The following is a 24,735-nucleotide window of genomic DNA, read 5'->3' as shown; positions in this document are numbered from 1 at the left end:
ACTGTATGTCTGCCTACGCGTGTGACTGGTTCTTCTTCTGGGAAGTTGTGGTCTGCTCTTAAGTCAGCCACCTCGCATTTTTTTTCACAGAGGTTTTTTCTAGTATTGCCCAGTTTTAGATCTGGGTGGGGCTGCTGTTGTATCATTGTTCCCTTTTAGCAGAGAGTACAACCTGGGTGGACCTTTGAAGAGCAGTGCATTTATTATCTTGCACTTTTCTCATATATCACTACAGCCAAGTGACCAGAGTTGTGAGCCTGTGATTGGCCATTTCTAGAGCCTCAATCTTGTTGTAATTTCTATTCAACCATGACATCCAAATTAACCAACAAACATCATATTGGACAACCAACCTCCTTGAACTCAAATATTTATCAATCATTTAGTGAAAATTGTAATGATTTGTAATTCTCTCTTCCGGGTGCTTGAGCAGGTACTCGGGTGTATGGTGGAACAGATGCTGTAGGAAATAATAATATTAGCTGCAAATGTGATTGATTGTTGTGGTTTACATAAGTGTGACTGTATTTGTGCAATTGTGAATTGTGGATGATGATTTATAGTGTAGCAACCACTCACCTCTTTTCTCCTTCTCGTTCCTTTCTGTCCTCTCAGAGTGTTCAAGCTAATGTGTCCCTGCAGGTCTGAATACTGTTTGAAGGTTCTTGTAGTTGAGTGAGGGAAATGCTTGGGGTTTTCCTAGGTGTTATTTGGGATTTGTAGGGTTATTTGTTTTATATGTTAAAAAAAAGTGTTATAGATAGATTTAACTATAAAATGTAATATATAAAATGGCGAATGGTCTTGTTGGTAGAGTGTGGGAACACCCATGGCAGATTATGAGGAGGATGTGGCAGATGGGTATAAAAACCTTCTTAAATAGCAACTGGCAGCCCAGTTGCTATTTAAGAAGTTTTTTTTTGCTGCAGGTAGAGCCACTCCATTATGTTTGGAAAATGGAAGTTCAAGTAACGCTCCATCCATTTCATATTGTCAGTCCTTGTCCATGTGTACCTTGTTCCAGTAGCCCACTTTCATTCAGTATGTTCTCAAGATGTGTTCTCTCAACAGCTGATGTGGACCTTGTTAAGCTGGGTAAAGTCAGCATGGGGTAGCATAGGTGGCAGAGCCTGGGGACTCTCACTAAATGCATGGCCTTGGCTTTTGATGAAGAATAGGATTTGACCTATAAAGACAGTTATGTTGCAAACATATAATAGTGATATCTCAAATACTTTGAAATTCACACACAGACACAGTGTTATTTCTATCCATTTTATTGAGATATTTTTGAAGTAATACTACACAGGGGACTGTTGTAAGACAGGAGGAGTGTGCAAAGTTTTCATAATATTGCACACACTTTATCTACCACACATACAATGGTCAGGCTATGACTTTACAACAAGTAATTATTGAATTAATAAGAGGATTAACTAAGCATCTCATTTCATCTACACTCTTCCAGAAAACAAAGAACATATTATATCAATACAGCATTTACAGAAGATTCCAGTATGAGCAACATTTTCAGACAGTCCTTGCATGACACCGTATTGTTGTCATTTTGTTATGTCTGCATAGTAGTTCCAGTTCACATTGCAGTTCAAATATACCATATGAGCAGTATGCACTCACATTTGTACTAACTTCAGGGACTGTAAAAACTGCACTAGAAAGAAAAGTGATCTTGGACAAAGGCACAGGAAATGACAGTTTTTAAATACTTGGATACCACTGATGCTGATAACACCATATTAATATTTGTAGGTATGTATGACACTTGTTTACATGCTATATAAATACAAAGGTTTTGTTAGAAAATAGGCCATGATAAGTTGTGTTCAGCACTTATGGCTATGATATTAGTTGGTAGACCAGAAAATCTTAATTTGATTGAGAAAGATGCAGCTTTAGTGAGGCTATGATACGACAAGCACCGATGCATTTCTATTCCAGGGTGTCAGATACTGTTTTGTTAGATTGCCGACATCTTCAAATTACACGTTTGTTTGTCTTTAGCAACTCCTTATTCACTGTTTCTGAATTTCATTTTGATCTGTTTATGCTGCCGTTTAGATAATGTACCATGCATCTTCTTCCTTTCCAGTTTCACCTCATCTCAGGGCAGTTCATAAAAAAAAAATTAGACTCTTGATTGACCAGTCACAGTTTTTCATGTTTAATCTTTTCTTCCAAATTCTCTCTTTATTGAAATGTAATGCAACAGGGTCCTTCACAGGTGCAGTTGTATCACAGCTGCCTGACGCCCTTGGGAATGAGAACTGACTGCCTAAGACTTAGCAAACATGGTTACCAGGGCACCCTACGTTTCCTCTAAAGCCAAAAGAGGAAGTTCCAGGGAGATTCGCAACCACCCGAAAACTCCCTGCTTGCAGGCTGAACATTGATGGGTCAAGTATGCCAGCATACATTTGCCTGCAAACCTACAGTTTGTGATTTTATTTTTAAATTTACTTTCACTGTGTTTAAAAAAAAAACCTTGGTGCAAAAAAAAGCCAAACCAAAAAAGAAAAAGAAATTGATACACAGAATAACAATTATTCTAGGTCCCCTAAAGTTCTCTGCATATGCTTAATATGCAGAGAACCTTCTGTGTGAATTAGGTGAGAAGGTCTTGGTGAGAAGACCTTGGTGAGAAGGTCTATTCCATAATTTCATTAAGGCTATCATGCCAGTAATGTAGTGTGAAAGGATATTAAAGCAATTTACAAAACGATTTTATACATATTCATGATTACACCTTTAATTTAAACTTTATTCAATGTAAAGAACCTCTAATATCGCCAGTTTTTAATACAATTCTTTGATAAGATTACGGTTGTCAAGCAATTATTTCTGCTGGTACAAACACAAGTCCATATGTCAGCCAACAACCCATTAAAATATGTTGTAGTCTACATGCTTTTTAAAGTGACTTATACTGTGAAATATGGTGTATCGAGATCATGTATGACATTTTACCATCTGTTATTTGACTAATCAGTACCAGCATCTCTTTGAAAAAGACAAAATGCATAAACATAAAATTGTGAACATTTGTCTGCGCTGTCTCGGTCATCTTCATTTGTAGACTAATCAGTTGTACACTGTTAAAACTGTTCAGAAATTGCAAAACCTTTCAGAGTTTGTGCATAGTCACTGCACCTACACCAGACAAGCAATAGCAGCCATACAAACTGCTGTTAAAATTACAAAAAACAAAAAACAATTTCCACTGGCTTTTAGCTTGTGTATAGACTGTAAGGACAGAACTGATCTATGCTAGATGCAGAGACATCAAACTGACCTCCTCATTAGACTGGAGAGACTGGGACATGACATGAAGTTTTGAGTCAAACGTCTTCCAGTAAATGCAATCCTACATTTATACATCAACATTCCCATCGCCAGGTATATCAGATAGTATATATTTAACTGAGTGTTGCATTATATTGGGTCCAAAAATGGGAAATAACATGACAAACATGAGTTTTAAGGTGACTAGGAGTGAAACACAAACTACTATTCTTCTGTATATGGAGCAAAAACATTTGCATTCATATTTGTTCTGATTGTGCTGTATATACCATTTCATTTTTCCATTAAATTGCTTTAATTTTTTTAGATATAAACAATTAAATGGTTCCAACTTGTAAAACCAAAAACACTAACAATCAAATCAAAAATTTTTGCATCAGCAGACTTAACTGGCCTTAGTTGTTGTTTTCACAAACAACTTTCTTAATGTCATGTTTATATTTGATTTCCTCTTTTCCACATTTACTTTGTTGATTTAAATGTTTGCTGGATTTGTTGACATGCTGCCTGTGATGATGTCAGATTCATGACAGAATTGTCTTCAAACCTCCAACCCCTGAAACGCCCTCCACCCCCGAGCTAACCACCATTACCCCACAAGTTCTACTATTGGAACAAGCATGTCAGTGTTAATTATGACATGATAGTATACAGACAGGAAATGTTTACAAAAAAAGTTAAACAATTAATTTTCCTGTCGAGAGATACTTTCAACAAGTATCATGAGAATAGCAAAACATAGGAAATACATTATGCAGCTTTCTCTTGGTTTCTCCACAAAAGTTTTAAAAAAATTACATTTGAAGAAGATGATTTGTGGAAGCGCTGAGCCAGAAGGCCAATAATTGAAAGCCAAAATGTAGTAATTATAGTTTAATCAGCGTAGATAATGAATCCAGAGAATGTGCTGTACTTGTTGTTGTTGCCTCCGTGAGCTTTTCCTCCATCTAGTTTAATGTAGACCTCATCTCCTGGCTCTAGATGCAGAACAGCACTGTTACTGGCATAGTCGTAGTTCTGGTCTGCATCCTGGGCTATGGCACTGGCACGTACCTACAGAAATACGTGAAATGCAGATACACACACAAACAGACAGAGTTGTGTTTCATCATGAGGACATTAAAAGGACTTACATTATATTTCATAGAGACTTACTACTATTTGTCTACCCCTGATTTTAATCAAGTCTTATTTCAAAATGTAATGTGTAAATGTAATGATTTGCATTAAGAGGAATTTTAGTTTGGCCCCAAAAGGGATGCAGGTCCCCTGTAATGTGATTGTGTAAAAAGATGTATGTCAACAACATGAGTAATAAGAAAAAGAAAAAATAGAGAAGCATACATATTAAGTGAGCATAAAAGCTCAAAAGAATTAGAGGGGAGCTACTGGCTTTAAAACAATAGAACAGTCAACCCCATGTGTTGTGGTACCTGTGGATAATTTGAGGATAAGCCCTAGCTATTCCAAGAAATCATGTCATTATAAAATAGTGTAATATAGTACATATAGTATGGCATACAGCTGGGCTCATCTATTCAATTCAATTCAGTTCAATTCAATTTTATTTATATAGTGCCAAATCACAACAACAGCCGCCTCAGTACAGGGCGGAGGTAGAGAACTTGTCCCACTGGTGCTCAGAAAATAACCTGACGCTGAGCATCCATAAAAGAAAAGAACTCTTAATGGACTTCAGGAGACACTCCCACTCCCCTCTTATTATATATGGAATCTGTCTACACCTCCAGGTTTCTGGGCACGGTTATCCCTGCCGATCTTACCTGGACCCACAACACCTCATTAGATATCCACTTTGCTCTAACAGTTAGCAGTTAGACCAGTAAATACAATTATGATCAAAAGTTTAAGACCACTTAAAAAATGGCCAAAAAAACCCCATATTTTGCATGGTTGGATCTTAACAAGCTTCCAAGTAGAGCTTCGACATGGAAGAGGAAGAAATGGGAGTGAGACAAAACATTTTTTGAGCATGCAATTTATTGAAAACAACACTTAAACTGAAACAGGCTCTGCTCATCAAAAAGATCAGTAGAACCTCTCCTATGAATTTTTTCCCCCAATTTTGTGGTATAATCACGACCACTAACCCTAACTGAAAAAAGTGCAGGCCTTACAGTTAGTAACCCTAACTGTAAGGCCTGCACTTTTTAGATCTTGTTTTCAACTGATGGTTTTAAAATCAAAACAGAAATCCAAATCTGACTGATGGCATGCTTATACACAATGGAGAAAACCGGGAACAGTAGTTAACTTTCTCGGGAGTGGCAGCCTACCAAGATTACTCCAAGAACATATCAACAACTAATTCAGATCACAAAAGAACCCAGAACAACATCTGAATTGTATGAAGGTATGGTCTACATTAAGGTCAGGACAGGTTCCAAGGGGAAAACCACTGCTGACCGAGAGGTTTTTGGATGGCATTTTGGATAAAATGAGGAATCATCAGGGATGATCTTTTATGAATTTCTGAAATCTGGTGTCTGCATTTTCTGGGAGATTTTGCAGTGGTTTGAGATTAAACTGCACACATGTAGAGCAGAGTCAGAAGAGGAATCTGGGCAGAATCTCATGTTAACTATCAAGGATGATTCGTAATAAATTTTTTATTTTTGATATGGGTGTTATTATACTTCATTAACTTTGTTCAGTTTGAGCGGAATTGTCCGTTTTACCTCAACGAAAAGTGCAGAAGCTTGAGATGAAACTCAGCACACAGTGTATAGGAATGTGAGAATTTCATGTCAACTATCAAGGATGATTTTTTTTAGTCTAGTCTTATTTAACCTCCTGGACCTGGCGTCCACATATGTGGACATCACATTTTGGGTTATTTAGACCAAATTACTCAATTTTGCTCTACAAGGACCTGATATCCACTTACGAGGACATTATACTGCCACTGTTCTATTGAAATTTTAAACGAATATCCTCATATGTGGCTCTCATTTTTCTTAGAAAACAAAATTAGGTTAAAAAAAAAGTCATTCTATGCCCAAATATCACAGAGAAACTAAAAATGCATGCCCTGGAAGAGTTCGGGTCTCAGGAGGTTAATTCACTTTGTTCAGTACAATTAGAATTGAAATAAATTGAAATAATCGTTTATAATATTTTCCAGGAACATTCAACGGATATCAAGTGAAATTCACCACAAACGTAATGCAGATTACATTGAGGATTTGAATTTATTTCTAACGGAAGCTGATCATGAACAAAAAAAGTTCATTACCAGGAAAATTCAGAAGAAAAATTTAAAAAAGCACATCTTGCTACTGAAATGTAATTTCTCTTAATTTCCTCAAAATAACACGAGCCATGTCTCACCCTCTCCCTCCTCCCCCTATACACACACTTTCCCCTATCTCTCTCTCTCTTTCACCCACACACACACCCTGATTTTTGTCTTTAAATACACAACAACAATATATCTAATTTTCTGTCTGTTAAAGAAGTAATCAGCAACAAAAGAGAAGCTTTAGCTTTTAAATGACTGGTGCCCTGAGGCCAAAATGCTGCAAGCCTGACTGCTCATCATTGCAAGTCAAGTTCATGGTCTGGCTGCTGCAATGGGGTCTTTTTTCCCCTTCCTATCCACCATGTGTGCTTGTAACTAAAGAGCCTTTGAAACGCAGGTAATGATATAATTGTACCTTTAATGTAATTACTGGGTTTAGTCCCTGTATAACTGAAAAATGTAGTAACACATTACTTTGGAAGGCCTTAAACCCAACACTGACTGTGGATTAATGAACTCCAGTGGACATTTAAAGACAATACATAGAATTCTTTGTGTGAAATAAATTAAATGGTAAATGGCCTGTATTTGTATAGCACTTTACTTAGTCCCTAAGGACCCCAAAGCGCTTTACACTACATTCAGTCATCCACCCATTCACACACTAAATATTAAATATTAAAATGTAGTCACAATAACAGTGGAAGAAGAATAATTACTCCAAAACAGTATACTGAAAAGTGAAAAGGAAAATATAAATTTACAAAAACAGAGGTGATTGTCATGGAAAATTTATTTTACCTAATGTATATTTTGTACAAATTGTCTTTTGTATGAAGACTCTAAGCTTTGCTCAAGGCCATGACACACTTCGTTACCAAGCTGGTGCCGACATGACAGTGAGCACTTCACTCACTGTCGAATAGCGAATAGACAAAGATTGCATCGACACGACAGAAGCTGTTACAATTTTGCCTTTTTGTCAATGCTGGTACGAACACTGTTCATGCTGTATTGATCCCATTGCAAAGGTTTTAACTTTCTTTCAATAAATCTCAGAAAATCAGTTGGGTTTCAATGCTCAAATTATTTTTCTACAACAGCGATGTGGCTGTGAAGGCAGATGTCGTTAAATATCTCATCATCACATCACATATAATTAATTGGCACATGACTACTGCATTGTTTTTATACCCAGGAAAGGAGAGAGAAGGGGATGAGAGAGCAGTGAAGATTAAAATTGCAGCAGATTGATACCAAAAGAGCAGGAAAGGTGAAGAAAAGATAAACATTCAAAAGACAAGACAGAGATGGCCACATTTAAAAGGTCCCATTATGACACCATAGAAGCAGAAGCTCTGGTAAAGTTGGCAAACAATGCTGAAGAATTTAAATCGCACTGATTGTATTATTTCAGTAGAATTCTGCAAGAGACAGCCTAATACTTACAGTGTTTGATATTTTATTTTAATTTTGCTCAAAAATATCATGAATAACTTTAGAAGAGGTGCTGTTAATGCTTTCAGGGCTATGCTCAGCCCCAAGTGTTTCAAGTCAAACCTTAAAAGAAGAGAGGTCCCTGTATCTTAAACCCAAACTGTTAGTTCCACCAGGTGAAGGCTCCTCCTCCAATTATATTTTTTTCTAAATAGGGTTGGCAGCAATGAAATAAGTCGTGAAATTGAGCTTGCGCTATAATAACTTATCATCAATATGGGTGTTTAAGTTTACCATCACTAAGTTTTATAAATTAGTGAAACTTCTAGTTGAAATATATCCGTAGATTTACTGGGTGGGCCTGGACCCCATAGGCCCCTGCATAACACCGATGCTACCCACAGGTCCCCAGTCTAGGAGCTAAATGCTCTGTTAAGATAACAGAGTCCAGTTAGATCTTTAGGCTTTGACATGTTTTTATTATTCAAGATTTGTATGTAAGGAGAAGGAAGTTGAATTCAGTTCTGAACTCAACAGGGAGACAATGAACGGGACTCAGGAGTTATGGGGAAATATGGGCTCCTGTTCTAGTCCTAGTTGTTACTCTTGCTGCAGGATTCTGGATCAACTTTTCAACTGAAGACTTTTCAGGGAGCATTTTAAGCAGTCTGATATTAATGAATTACAATAATCCAGGCTAGAAGTAATACATGCATGGTGTCAGCCTCTCGGTTCTGAGTTCTTCTTATGCTTTGTGTTGTTTTTGTTATTTGTTTTATTTTGTTAGTCTTTTGTCTCGTGTGAGCTGGGTTTACTTTTTTTTCTTGTCCAATCTTCTGAGAGGAAGAGAAGGAGTAAAAAAATCTGATTTCAGCCATAAACTGAACCCCCAGCTCAGAAATTGTAAACTGCCAGTGTTTCTTCAGACTTTAGTCATTCAGCCTAATAAATGATACCCAACGAGAGTCAATAGGGGAACAAGCTGTTTGTTTGGCATTGGCAAAGAAGAACTGGCAAGTTTTCCATGGGTACAACCCACCCATGCTCAACTCAACTCATGCTCAACCCAGAAATGCATTTTAGTTACAGAAAACAAAGGCTTTCCTAGATTTGTTGCCAAGAAGCATTGTTACAATAAAGAAATATTTAATCAAACACCAATTTCCTTACCTTTTGTGCTAAATTTAGTTCATTATTATTATTAGTAGACGTAGCATACATTTTATTTGTTGGAGCTTTAGGTGATGCCGTTATAAGGCATCACCTTATAACAAAAAGCAACACGAACAATATTAAAAGTAGAGATGGACGGATCGGTCCGATACTGACCTAAATTACTGGATCGGATATCGGAGAGAAATAAAAAATGTAATCCAATCCATTAAATATCAAAAAAGCACCTCACAAAACTTGCGACACGGCGTAACTCGGCTCGTCGGAGCAGTGTGCTCACGTGATAGAGCGGCTTTGTGTATTTCAAGGTTCAAGGTTCTTTATTTGTCACATGCATAGTTATACAAGTATAACACACAGTGAAATGTAGCCTGACACGCACCTCGACAAGTGCAAAAATGTGGGGTCCCCACCCCACATTATATATATATATATATATATATATATATATATATATATATATATATATATATATATATGTAGTATATACATTGGGTGAATGTGCAGTAGTAGCAGCAAGCAGGTGAATTCTGTACATTAATATGAATAGACATCTGACTATTTTACAGAATAGACAATATAAACATATTTAAAATTAAAGGAATTTGGAATGTACATTGTGCCTGGGTTTAGAGTGTTTGGAAGAGAGTCCTGTCTCAGTCAATTATAGATGATGTGAGAGGGCGGGTGTGTGTGTTTAGGGCCCGGATGGCTTGGGGATAGAAGTTCCTCTTGAGTTTTTGTAGCCTCTAGCAAACCAGCATTTCATCTCCGAGGAAGTTATCCCAGAGAGAAGTAAAGCAAGTGTGTAAGTTCATCTCTGAATGTTTGTAAAGCATTCCCACATTAAGCTTAACAACCGATATATGGAGCCAGTGCCTCTTCTTGCTGCTACTTCAATCGTGAAACTGATCAATGATCAGCTGATCGGCTTTTCTGTCGCAAGTCTGTCTCTCTTGTTTGTTTTTACCCCACTTCGAGCCAGAAAGAGGACACCAGCGGCTGAACAACAGCAGCACTTTTAAGCTTGATAAGCTGTTGTTAGAATTTATTTAATATTACTTTCTACACCAGGATCTTTTTCTACGTAGCTGACGGCTGGTAACTGTGCAGGGGCGGATCTAGCAAAGTTTAGCCAGGGGGGCCGATAGGGCATGAACAGGGAAAAGGGGGCACAAAGACATACTTTTCTTTTTTATTCTCATTTAAAATGTCTAGCTTTTAATAAATAATTATCTGAATCTTACACCCAAAGTTTTAATCTTATGTAAAATATAAGGACATAAAAAAGTGGTATCGTGCAAACTCTAATTAAAAGATGGGGAAAATAAAAATATAAAACATACAGAACATATAAAACAGGGTGATTATTGATGATATGCTAACTGATATTAATTGTGTCAAAGTGCTGTGTCCTTGATTCCAATGTTAGTCAGACATTTTAACAGAAGAACTGTGAAAGAAAAACACATAGGGCAAAGTACCAAATTAAACCAAAAAAAACAATGCAAACTATAAACTCTCTAGGTAACTAGTGGGCACAAAGACCAGAAAGCAGAGTAACACTAGGTAACTGAACATTATGAAGGACAAGGAGAGACTGGGACAACATATACACAGTAGGGTGATTACGGAAAGGGGAAACAAATGGAAAACATGCCAGGAGAAAATCAAGAATAACAAGACAAGGGAAGTTAGACTCAACACAAATAAATTAATGCCAATACTGCAACTAGGACATGCAAACCTGACAGCGTGATAGACACGGAGACAAAACAGAGAGACCAGACAGACAAGGTGAAGGAATTACAAACACAAAGCACTGGGTCCAAAACACAGGATCCTAACAAATTAATTAGTAACCGTATTTTTCGGACTTAAAATCCTTTAATTTTCTCAAAAATCGACAGTGCCCCTTAAAATCCGTATCATGTATAAATTCTGGTTGTGCTTACCAACCTTGAACCGATTTTATGTGGTACACAGCGCTCAAATATCTGTCAAAAAATGTTTTAGTACTACTTTAGTAAGCTATGAAGCCGCAGCACTTGATGGATTGTTGGAGCATTACGGCTACCGTAGTCAGGAGTCTTGTGGAGTAATCTGGGTCCAAACTCCGCTTCAGGTCCCAAAGTCAAACGAACACTGCAGCATCACAGAGAGTTAAAAACTGTCTAAATTCTTTCATCTTTAATAAAATGATCAATGTTGCTGCTTTACCAGGTGTAACAATTACGTTTAACATCCAGGCATCCATGAAATCAGAATTTATTACATTTAATAGAGTTAGAAGTTAGCAGGAAGTTAGCGTGCTAGTTTCCACCTAAACATCATATAGCATGTTCTGACTGAGAAATTTCTGAAAAAATTAAAACGCACAGCTCTGCTATCACTTCCAACATAAATGAAGACAGAAAACTAAACAACAGTGACTTTTGTAGGGTTACTGAAGTTGGGTTAGCTGGTTTATAATAATGTGCTACGTGACTGCTAGCGACACAGCTATGTTAGCATAATATAAACACAGTGAAGCTGGAGGATGAACGCTAACTTTTTTCCACTCGATGAAAGTTAACGTGAGGGTTCCTGATGGTTAGGGACAAATGCAATCGCGTGGCAGGATGCTTTAAAGGGAACAAACTTCAGTCAGGAGAACAACTGAGATAATCCATCCACAATACGAGGTTAGTCATTAATGGGAACATGGGAATAGAGTAGCTCTATTCAACATTACTGAATCAATGGTACAGAAGTGGAGGAAGCAAAAAGAATGAGTTGAGCAAAGTTTGACTTATCTGACTGTTTTGTTTCGCTTAATACACCTTATAATCTGGTGCGCCTTATGTATGAAAACAGATCGGTTTATCGACAATGTACCTTATAATCCGGTTATTATAATCCTTATAATCCGATAAACAATACTGTAAACTGTGTAGGTTCTCAGTCAGCCAGGTCATTGTAATCTAAGGAGCTTCGAAAGATTTAAGATTTAAGTTTCTCGAAGACTACCTCTTGTCCGAGAAGCTTTTTCACACCTTGGCTTATCTGATGAGGCACATGATCAACAACCCTCTTAAGGGACAACTCCCACTAGGGCTTAAATATCTGGGAATCCCCGATTTGGTCTTAGAACTGAAGCTTCTGAAATGAGAGGTGAAACGTTTTCAAGAAACTTAAATAAGTCAAGTCGCTTTTCTTTCCAAGCTCCTTGGATTAGTTAACTTTTTGAAAACTGTTCTTTTAAGAGTTTCTGAAATAAATATATGTGTATGTGACTTTGTCACAAAATGTACTTGAAAATGAGGATAGGAAGCCGCAGTCTATGTGGATCTGGATCCTGGATCTAGGAGTTCCAGGCCATCCGCAGACCACCAAGAGTAAGAGAAAGTCTTCTCAGTAAGTAATTGATTAGTAATTATAGCACTTTCTGAAAGACATACTGTTATGAAATGTGTGCCTGTCACCCTCTCCGTCCCTCACTCTCTCACCCTCTCTGTCCCTCACTCTCTCACCCTCTCTATCCCTCACTCTCTTGCTCTCTTCATCCCTAGCTCTCTAGTCCTCTCTGTTTCTTCCCTCTGTTCCCTGTATTTATTCAGTCTGCCCTTTAGTGTGTTTTTCCTGTTTTAGTCTGGCAGTCTCCTGTCCGGTGTGTTGTCCTGTGGACAAGCAGTTAAGTTAGTGGGTAATAGATGGCATAATAGAACATTTGCCTGTGCCACAGCTCGTGTCTAAGCTCATTTCGATCCTTTAGCCTGCATTTTTTAATCAAAATAAATTTTGTCCATTCATAACTCCATCGTCACTGACTACTCTTGTTCAAATAGGTATCCACAAAGACAGTACAAGAAGATTTACTGATAGAGAAGCAAAAAACAGAGGAGTAACTCTAGTTAAACTCCTTTTCTCTGTGTCTGTGTGGTTCTTGGTTATCTGGGTCATGGTAGTCCTGAGAACTTGAAAAGAAGGCAGCTGGTTTTCTTTAGGTTTTTTGAACACTTTCTACCTCTCTCACACCTCTCCATGAAGCTTCTTTGGTTATAGAAGAACTGGTGGAGAGCGCCAGGTAGTAAACCACTTGTCTGGACTGTCCCATTCGAGGTATTCCTGAGGGTTGTTAACCATTTACTTGGTAACCTACAACTTGACCATGTCCTCACATGAGGCATGTGTGAAAAAAAGATGTCATTCCCATCACCTGAGCCAACAGGTTAATATTCTGTGAGACATTACCCCACCCCACCATTGTTTGAGCTATTGAGGTCACCTGAGGCTACTAGTAAGTGAGAGTTGAGATTCCTGGGAAGGGATCTCGGGATTCAATTGTTGGTGACTGACAGCTGGTGCTGTAAACCATGACCTCACTTCAACCATGGTCATACACAGTGGACATAGATAGCCTCCTTTGCTCCTCTCTGGTTTGATCCCTCCAGTCTGCATGCCAAATATCCTTGGGTAAGATGCTAACCCAAGTTCCTCTCCAATGAATCCATCAGAATGTGTGTGAATGTTACACAGAAAGCACTTACATAGAAAGAGCATAGAAAAAAGAAGTGCTTGTGTCAATGGGCAACTAAGGCAAGTTGTATAAAACCGCTTTGAGTCCTCAGTGTAGAAAAGCGCAATATAAGATCCTGTCTTCTTAGTCCAAAATGTGAGCAATGGCACAAAACAGAGAAGGATATGACAGAACAGACGTTCATGGTGTGTGGTGGATGTTGTTATATTGTATGGCTATAGAGTGAAAAGTAAAGTATATAAGGGCGTAGAATAAAGGGTAACACTTTATATAACATAACATTATATAATATTGTCACACTATTAAGTATTAGTAAGATATTAGCAAGTACTCAATCAATTATATATATCATTTCTTCTCCCTAGTACAGTGGGGCAAAAAAGTATTTAGTCAGCCACCGATTGTGCAAGTTCCCCCACTTAAAATGATGACAGAGGTCAGTAATTTGCACCAGAGGTACACTTCAACTGTGAGAGACAGAATGTGAAAAATAAAATCCATGAATTCACATGGTAGGATTTGTAAAGAATTTATTCGTAAATCAGGGTGGAAAATAAGTATTTGGTCACCTCAAACATGGAAAATCTCTGGCTCTCACAGACCTGTAACGTCTTCTGTAAGAAGCTTTTCTGTCCCCCACTCGTTACCTGTATGAATGGCACCTGTTTGAACTCATCATCTGTATAAAAGACACCTGTCCACAGCCTCAAACAGTCAGACTCCAAACTCCGCCATGGCCAAGACCAAAGAGCTTTCGAAGGACACCAGGAAAAGTATTGTAGACCTGCACCAGACTGGGAAGAGTGAATCTACAATAGGCAAGCAGCTTGGCGTGAAAAAATCAACTGTGGGAGCAATCATCAGAAAATGGAAGACATACAAGACCACTGATAATCTCCCTCGATCTGGGGCTCCACGCAAGATCTCATCCCGTGGGGTCAAAATGATCATGAGAACGGTGAGCAAAGATCCCAGAACCACACGGGGGGACCTGGTGAATGACCTGCAGAGAGCTGGGACCAAAGTAACAAAGGTCACCATCAGTAACACACTACAACGGCAGGGTATCAAATCCCGCAGTGCCAGACGTGTTCCACTGCTGAAGCCAGTGCATGTCCAGGCCCGTCTGAAGTTTGCCAGAGAGCACATGGATGATACAGCAGAGGATTGGGAGAATGTCATGTGGTCAGATGAAACCAAAGTAGAACTTTTTGGTATAAACTCAACTCGTCGTGTTTGGAGGAAGAAGAATACTGAGTTGCATCCCAAGAACACCATACCTACTGTGAAGCATGGGGGTGGAAACATCATGCTATAGGGCTGTTTTTCTGCCAAGGGGACAGGACGACTGATCCGTGTTAAGGACAGAATGAATGGGGCCATGTATCGTGAGATTTTGAGTCAAAACCTCCTTCCATCAGTGAGAACTTTGAAGATGAAACGAGGCTGGGTCTTCCAACATGACAATGATCCAAAACACACCGCCCGGGCAACAAAGGAGTGGCTCCGTAAGAAGCATTTGAAAGTCCTGGAGTGGTCTAGCCAGTCTCCAGACCTCAACCCCATAGAAAATCTGTGGCGGGAGTTGAAAGTCCGTGTTGCTCGGCGACAGCCCCAAAACATCACTGCTCTCGAGAAGATCTGCATGGAGGAATGGGCCAAAATACCAGCTACTGTGTGTGCAAACCTGGTAAAGACCTATAGTAAACGTTTGACCTCTGTTATTGCCAACAAAGGTTATGTTACAAAGTATTGAGTTGTATTTTTGTTATTGACCAAATACTTATTTTCCACCCTGATTTACGAATAAATTCTTTAAAAATCCTACCATGTGGATTCATGGATTTTTTTTTCACATTCTGTCTCTCACAGTTGAAGTGTACCTCTGGTGCAAATTACTGACCTCTGTCATCATTTTAGGTGGGGGAACTTGCACAATCGGTGGCTGACTAAATACTTTTTTGCCCCACTGTATGTCATTTATAAAAACAGACATATGTTACTCTTAACCACTGCTATAACTGCTACTACATCACGTCTACATGATCATAGTTAGATTTCATATAACTGTATTTATAAATGGCATACTACAGAGGAGTAATGCTATATAAATGAAGTAAGCACTTGCTAATACCTGAATAATACTTAATAGTAGGGATGGGTATCGTTTAGGTTTTATCCGATACCGGTGCCGGTGCCGGTGCTTAAACGGTGCTCAAACCGGTGCTTAAAGAATGGAGAACACCAACTTTGTCCAAAAACCTCTCATGTTCAGCTGTTTTTTTTGTAAAAAGATAACAATGTTAGCCTTTTCTGCAGCTATAGAGCATATATGGTATCACTCTTGGCTGGAAGCAGTGCTTAATCAATGGAAAAAACACAAACTTTGTCCAAAAACCTCTCATGTTTAACTGTTTTCCACTTTTTCTTTGGTCATTTTAGCCTTTTTGGCCAGGGTGAAGGGAGCATCTGCCATCAAACAAGAAGACAGCCGCATGTAGCTACGACGGTGTTTGCTAGTTCACCTTACATGCATTAATTTAATAACGTGGTTAGCCTACTCAACGTAAATTACACACGAACAACATTAAGCTACTCACGCAGAGAAGAACGGCTGCTGCTGCATCATCATCCTCATCATTTCTGCTACACTGGCAGGGCTAGGGGCCAGGACTCTCCTCTTCGGGTTTTTGGGGGATGTTGCTAACTCCGGGTCCGATAACAGGCACCACACCCGCAGTAGATGTGCACGGTGTGAGGTCTCGCAGCAAGCTATCAAATACGGTGCATTTCTTGGCTTTAAAAAAAAAACGCTATGAGTCGCCAGGTGTTTCATCGGATTTTGAGGTGTTACCTCCTTTGACAGTATCACAGTATCAGCTTAAAGCACTTGTTGCTGCTGAGTTTGCATATTTTGCTCTGAAGTACAGGCAGACTTTGACCGCTTCGCCTTGGGCATTTTTAATCTGTAGCTCTGCTCTAAAAGAACGTACGTACCTGGCCCGCCTACTATCCTCGGAAACGTAAAATGATTGGCTAGAATCTAAAGTGTATCACAGCTCAGGAAAAAAAAGCACCGAAATAAAGCACCGAAATGTGCGCTGCTTTTCGGTCTGGTTACTACTGTTTATGTCAGAACCGGTGCCATCATGGCATCGGATACTGGTACCCATCCCTACTTAATAGTGTGCCATTATTATAAAGTGCTGCCAAATAAAGTGATATTTAAATGTGTGACTAGACACTTAAACACTCTTACTGCTTTACAAATATGCTGGGTTACCTGTGCAGTGTACATTGTAATACTAGAAAAAGCAGTAAATAAATGTATATAAGTCTGTATGCACTGCATATACTTTAATTGTTCAAAAATAATATTCCACAACTTTACAGCCCTAATTTTAATATACACAGTTAGTCTAGTCCATGCTGATTCTATTTTGCAGATAGTCCAGCTATTTCCATCCAGAATAGAGCAGGTCACATTTAAATATTTCTCGAGGCTCCACATGCACAATTAGAAGTTCCTTTTGCTGAAAACATGGAGCTCAGCTTTTCAGCTGAATTCACTGGACTCTTACTTTGAATTGCAATCACATTAGAGATAAATTCTACAGTAATGATCAAAAGTGAACATTTTGTCCAAGTATGCCAACAATATTGCTTTAATCATTCCTTAAAGCTTTTTCAGCTGTGGTGGAGGTTCAGCATAACAAATAGTCACAAATGTTTTGTGAATAGTTAATATTAAAACAGTACTTCTGAAGTACGACAGAGGTGTGTTTTCTGCAAATTGTTTGCATCCTCTTTATATGTTGTGGTCACCAATATTAGGCCAGTTTGTTTTTTCTTCTTAGCTCTTACTTTTAGACATATTTTTGGACAAACAAACGTGTCCCACTGGAGTGTGCAGTATGTAACATATGCATGGAGCCACCAGAGAGTGATTAAAAGCTGTGTCCATTTGAATACCCAGAGGAACGCGCCTCTCATTTCAAAATAAAATTCTGATTGCATCTGAGAGAAAATGAGGTAAGTGGATAAATTCCTGATTAAGAAGTATCTGTTGTTGAATACAAAATAATACAAAATAAAGTACAATTTGTAAATTATGGTTCCAATCAAATTAAAATACTACAATTAAATTGTGCTTTAGGCAACTTTGTGAGTGACAACTCATTACAGTATGAATGCAGAGTCCACCAGCTAGTCAAACCTCTGCTTGTTTAGCCTGCAGTTATACTACAAGATGCAAAATGTTCTTCACTAACTTTGACTAGATTTTTAATTAATTGCATAGAGATTAATGAATGCACCTTAATAACACAGCTATCTCCTGTTAGCATTAACTTACTGACTTCACATCTCTCATTTGAATAAATATGTCACAGTTTCAAAAGACCGGGATGGTGAAGGGCAAAAGGCCACACTAGTGGAGTCGTTGTAGAGTGTACATCGAAATTTTATTGTTTTGCTTAACTTTGAAAACCGAGGGAGTGTGGCTAAAGGAGGAATCCATTAAAATGTTAATCTCTATGAGATGGCTGTGGTTAGAGCAGATTTAGATAGTATTAAGATAGTATGAAAGCGCATCACAAAACCCTTCAGTGAAACATATTTTTTATGTACTTGAAAACAGCAAAAAATTTCAACTTCAACGCAGCATGGCGTAGTGCAGTTCCAGCAAGAAGTATTTATTTTTATTTATTTATTTATTTTGTATGCGTTAGTCTAGAAAACTACTAGAAGATGAGATTATTTCCACATGCATATGAACTCAATGCTGACATCCTGTCTTCTATGAGTCAGCGTGGTTTCCTTTAATCATTATTGTTATTGTTATGAATATAAAATGAGTGGATTTAGTTCCTTTGATATTACCTTAACCATACAGGTTTACTGTATTTGTTGGCTGTTCAGCATTACAATAGGTAAAGTATGTTTGTGTTATTTGAGAAGAATAAAAGGTTTTGTATATATATATTGCATAACGTCAGCGTTACCGTTACAAGTAGTGTGGGCAGCAAGATGCTACAGTGGTTATTGCTTATCACCTTATGGCAAAACGGTCCTGTATTCTAAGCTGGTGGACAGCTGGCTAGTTTATTCTGCTTGTCACAGGGCCCCAAATTGCTCCCACTGGATTCACTGCTGTCGCATAATAATTAATCCCTTAAATGCATAGAGTACAGAACTGTTTGAAGGTGTGTGTCTGAATATTACTTTTAAAAAAATCCCTTTGAGCGTTCATATAAAGTAAAAAGTTTAGAACATTTAAAATATCTATCTAAACTCAGAAGGCGGTACAGTGGTTAGCACTGCGAAGGTTGTGGGATCGAAATGTTCTTTCTGGGTACTCCACCTTTCTCACACAGTCCAAACACATGGATAGATCTGTAATATAGAATAATTCTGTTCAATTTTATCTGTGTACCAAATCACACAATAGTCACCTCAAGGTGCTTTATATTGGATAAGGTAAAGATCCTACAATAATACATACAGAGAAGAACCCAACAATCATATGACTCCCTTTGAGCAAGCACTTTGGTGACAGTGGGAAGAAAAACTCCCTTTTAACAGGAAGAAACCTCCAGCAAAACCAGGCTCAGGGAGGGGCGGCCATCTGCCACAACCAGTTGGGGGTGATGGGAGACAGGACAGACATGCTGTGGAAGAGAGCCAGAGATTAATAATAACTTATGATTAAATGCAGAGAGGTGTACAAAAACATAGTGAGTGATAAAGTTCAGTGAAGAGGAAACACTCAGTACCTCACGAGAAGCCCCCAGTAGGATAGACTTATTGCAGTGTAACTAAGGGGGGATTCAGGCCCTAACTATATGCTTTAGCAAAAAGGAAAGTTTTAAGCCTAATCTTTAAAATAAAGAAGGTGTCTGAGAGCTGGAAGCTCGATGCCTCCCATCCTACTTTTAAATACCTTATGAACCACAATTAAACCAGCAGTCTGAAAGCGGGTTCTTTTGGGGTGATACGTATGAGGTCTTTATGATAAGATGAGCCTGATTATTATTGTATGGAATACCTAATGTACTATAAAACAGCATGGAATTAAAGAAAAGTACATAAATATTTATAATTGGTTTACGACTATCACTGTAACATCTTGTTTATTTGTGGTTACTGTTAGGTGTCAATTTACATTTTTAAAGCTTGTTTTATTATTCGGTCATATAAAAGTCATATTGAGAAAAGGCAACAACAGAAAATTTAAAAATAATAATTTAATCTTACAGAGTCAACAATGAAATGCACTCACAGTTTAATTCTGCTTCTCATACTGTTGCACCCAGACTGTGGACTATTTCTACGGTGGACTCGGTGGAGACCTTCAAAAAGCAGCTAAAGAAATTTTATTTCAAAAAGCATTTAATTAGACCAGGGTTTTTATGATGTATTTATGACTGTATTGTATTGTGTATTGTGTTTTTTTACCTTTCTTGTGAAGCACTTTGTGACATATGTCTGTGAAAAGTACTATATAAATAAACTGTGCTTACTTACTTTTCTTCTAAATTAACTGACTTAGTGGGATGACACATATGCAGTGAACTTAAATTGTCTCAAAACATAAATGTAAAAGAACAAACTTGAAACTCAGACCAGGATTAGTGCACAGAATGCCACAGAACTTAGGATATGATAAATCTTAACTCTATCTTTTTTTTTAATAAGTTGGCTTAAAATATGGAGTGGTTTCATCAGTATTTAGCAAATGATATCTAAGAATTTTTTTCATAGCCTGATAGAGCCTGCATATGGAGGAAGAGGCAAAGACGGATGCATCTTTCTTTGCAGAATCTGAGAAAATCAAGAACCGGAGAGCTTCACCTTTACTTGACAGTCACACTATGCAGTCCACATTTAACACACATAGTTACATGTAAGATGTAAGGCCACTTTACATTTTGAAGATAAATCATGTTTGAGTTTTTGAACAGTCTCCTCAGAATTTCCTTTTCAATCTAAAATATGTCTCAAAGAGTTGTAGTACCTTCCAAAGACAAAATTACTTGATAAGGCTGATTTAAATTTTTTCACAAGTATATTTGTTTTTGACAACATTTTAGGAATAATCGTAACAATCACTTCAGCAGGTCTTGCTTATTTTCCTCCATGACACTCTGAATATATGGTCAAAAATCCCAATACCAGTAACCCTAATTGAAATATGTATTTCAGCATCTGATTTGTCATGGTGTGCAGTTCTACTGCATTAATCCCAAAGATGTTTGCTGTATTCCTTGTGCTTTGCAGCAGTATTACAGTGGTCGGCTGACAGGCAGAAGAGATGTGCTTGGTGGAGCGGTGCTGCAACACTGGTTTGCCCCACAGATTAGATCTATCGCTGACAGCCTGATCACTACAGAGACGCACAGAGAGCAGGACACCGTGATGGAACAAACACATACCAGATGAAACAGAGGCAGTAAATGGCTTCTGTAGTTCACTCGGTCTGTAATTATTATTATTGTTATCGTCATTATTAGTTTTTTACTTTTATTATTATTGTTGTTGTATCATAAAATACCTTTATGTGATGTACTTTTGGGGTAAATTATTGTCGTATATTTCATTTTTCTTTCTTATTTCCTTTATTCAGGCCGTGGATTTGGAATCCATATTACTTGAGATGTTGGACAGTGAGTGCAAAATCTATTGTTATGTATATTCTTTAGTGATTTATTTTGCTAACATGTAGAGGTTTAAACAAACTACGGTTACATATCTTACTACCTAAACAGCTAAAATTAATCAAATGCACAAATACCATGGCACTCTATTGTTTGGAATAGAACTCACTAGCCAGTTTGAAGATTAGACTTGTCTAAATATCATTATAAAGTACACTGGTAAAGTTGTGTGGGTTTGTTTGTACTCCTAAATATATGTGGCTACTGGATGATAAAAAACACTCTTGTTCTCATTTAATCAGTCAAAAAGCATTTCAAAGAGAAGCTGTACAAAGATCCTGTCGGATTCTTTATTGTTTCTCTAACCATTGCACTTAGTATAAATATTACTTAGTGTCATCTTCTCTTCTGTCCTATTAGGTGGCCAACACTGTATTTTGCCTCTCGTAGAAATGCATTGCTCAGTCTAAGCATCACTGCCTTGCGGTTTCACCAAAAACCACAGACTCCACTTCGTTTAGTTCCACTGTTTCTCTGTTAGATTGGCTGACAGCACGCTTGTTCACCTCTTATTTGCATACTGCAGGTCTATCAATAGGCTTTTACATTAGTTCAGTTGCTGTCGAGAACTTTTAAATGTTTTTATATTAGGATATATATGGCTGCTAACTTGTAGATAGTCCAGAGATGTATCAAATGTACCTAACAAAATGTGACGTGTTAAATTAAAGTCAGATACTGTGGACACGCACGCCTAACAATGGAAACCTCGTGGAACTGCAGAGTTTGCTTTAAATCTTTGCTTCTACGTGCCGTTTGTTTTACCTGATTGTTTTTGCACAGATCAGCCCACATGCTTGTGCCGTCCCCTCCGCGCATCAGGACGTGGTAAGCGAAGAAATAAATCCCAGGGATGGAACACGTGAACTTTCCAGTGGTCGGGTCATAGTGGTTTCCCAGGTTGGTCACCACGTCGTCAAACTTGAGTACTTCGTAACCCTCGTGCTGTTTTTTCAGCCCTGCGTAAAACGCAATCTTGGGTACGGTGCTGTAGGTGGCCGCGCTAATAGCACTGGCAGCACCGCTCGGTCCCGGAGGTCCCGGTAAACCGGGTCTGCCGGGTTCACCTCTTTCACCAGGTGGGCCGGCTGGACCGGGTGGTCCCTGTTCACCTGGCAATCCCTTTGGCCCTACCTTACCCGGACGGCCCGGTTCTCCTTTCGGACCTTGGATAAAAGTGGGTAAAGACTGCATTAAGCTGTTGTCGCGCACGGTATCGGCTGTGGCAGTGCTGGTTGGAGATTTGGTGCCGTATGGGTCACACACCATCCTACAAGTACCGAGCATCTCGTAGTGTGCAGCTGTCCCCGCTGAGCTGACTAGAACAGGGATGAGAATGACCAAAACCAGTACCATAACGACCCCCAGGACCCCCGCCGCCACCAGCCGCTTCCTGCCGACCAGCCGCGTCAGCGCAGGACGATCCTGTTGTCTGCTTTTAGGTGAAATTTTGCTGGCTAGGTAGCAGACCCTTATAAAGAAAAAAAATGTAGCACAGCTACACTTTTTTGCTAATGTTAATTAACTTTTAAAGTACAGCCCCCCTCCCCTCTGTATCCTCACCTCTCCCCTCTCCACACTTTTCCTGCTGATGCACTGATTATTCAAGTCTCTCAGAAAGTTGGTCCGTTTAGAAGTCTGCGATTTCCCAAACCGTTTGATTTAGCATCTCCGACACGCTGTCCAAGAGAGATACGCGGTCTGCTCCTTTTTGATCCACAGACCTCAAACTGAAGGTGAATCAGGATCAGTTAAAGCGTCTGCAGGGTGCTCCAAGAGTCCACGCAGAAGCGCCGGGGAGGGGGGGAGATGTTCTGTTATCCAATAGGAATAGGGAAGGTTGTTTAAAGAAAAGAAATGTCCGTTTTTTTTCTTTCTAGATCAAATGTAATCCAGAGATTTGTCATTTGCCTTCTGTTTAGTCTGCTCTGAAAATTTCATGAATTTTATCAAGTCATTAATCGTCCTCCATAACCCAGAGAATGAAACAGCAGCTGTACAAGCTTGAGAAGAAATAGTCTATATTTGCCATCTTAATAAACATTTAATTTAAGCTGCTGAACACAAAATTCATATAAATTCCTTCATATGGATAACAGAATGTAATAAATCGAAGTTTGGGGAGATCTTAATGTCAGAAACATTTCATCATGATTTAAAATCAAAAGAAGTTATTTTGTAGACTTATTTAACCTACCTTATAGCAGATTTATATCATGTGAATATTTTGTACATTTTCATATTTTTATACTTTTACGTTTATGATATTTAGTAGTCAACTATAATGTAATCATTTAAACATGTAAGCAATTTAAACAAATTAACTTCTTAAGTAAAACTGATAATTGCATTGATACATTTATTATAACAATGTATGAATCATGAAAGGACTTTATAGACATAAAATTCAGTAGAATTTTTTTTTCTACACTCATGTTGTCACATACAGAATCAAGTGTATCACATACACTCACAAGCCACGTCTGTTTACCTGCTTGTTAACACAAATAACTAATCAGCCTATCACATGGCAGCAACTCAGTGCATTTAGAGACAACCTGCTGAAGTGCAAACTGAGCATCAAAATGAGGAAGAAAGGGGATTTAAGTGACTTTGAACATGGCATGGTTGTTGGTGCCAGAGGGCTGAGTATTTCACAAATTGTTGATCTACTGGGATTTTCCCGCACAGTCATCTGTAGGGTTTACAGAAAATGGTCTGAAAAAGAGAAAATATCCAGCAGGCTGCAGTCTGAGCGAAAATGCCTTGTTGGTGCAAGAGGTCAGAGGAGAATGGACAGACTGCATCAAGCTGATGGGAAGGCAAAAGTTACTGAAATAATGACTTGTTACAACCAAGGTATGTAGAAAAGCATCTGTGAATGCATAACACATCAAACCTTTAAGCAGATGAGTCATAAAAGTCCACACTAGGTGCCACTTCAGTCATCTAAGAACAGTGAACTTCAATTTGGACAGGCTCAACAAACCACATTAATTAAGCTGGTCCCACATTTAGACGCTAGGGTCAAAATTTGGAGTAAATAAGCACTAGCCTTGGTGAGCATTCCAATCAAAGTCTAAAATGCAAAACATGGTTTGTAGATTATAGCCAACATAGTGGTACAGCACAAGGAGATCCTGGGTTCAAATCATGCTCTCTCCAATTACCTCTGGGTAGATGGCGATTCTAGCTGCGTCAGACTGGCAACCTGTCCAGAGTCAACTCCAGATACTGAACACCTTCATTAAAGAAAATGCGCTTTGTGTTCACCTGTGTTATCGTTGCCGAATATTTGCATTTATTTG

At 38.5% G+C, this 24,735-nt stretch overlaps 1 protein-coding gene across 1 annotated transcript; it reads right to left on the bottom strand.

Annotated features, from left to right (window-relative positions):
* Window positions 1–1,270: 1,270 nt before the first annotated feature.
* c1ql3a (complement component 1, q subcomponent-like 3a) lies at window positions 1,271–22,830 on the bottom strand. Its single transcript, XM_085467501.1, has 2 exons — window positions 22,193–22,830; window positions 1,271–4,374 (listed from the first exon to the last, which is right to left on the bottom strand). Exons 1-2 carry the CDS (start codon window positions 22,781–22,783, stop codon window positions 4,195–4,197), a joined length of 771 nt encoding a protein of 256 aa, XP_085323627.1. The 5' UTR covers window positions 22,784–22,830; the 3' UTR covers window positions 1,271–4,194.
* Window positions 22,831–24,735: the final 1,905 nt, after the last annotated feature.

The sequence above is a fragment of the Copadichromis virginalis genome, linkage group LG9 (assembly GCF_057382275.1).
Source record: "Copadichromis virginalis isolate Kocher_CV1m ecotype Utaka linkage group LG9, C_Virginalis_male_GT1.1, whole genome shotgun sequence".
NCBI classification, from domain to species: domain Eukaryota; kingdom Metazoa; phylum Chordata; class Actinopteri; order Cichliformes; family Cichlidae; genus Copadichromis; species Copadichromis virginalis.
The sequence above is the reverse complement of the archived record's forward strand: the minus strand, read 5'-3'. Positions and strand labels throughout refer to the sequence as shown.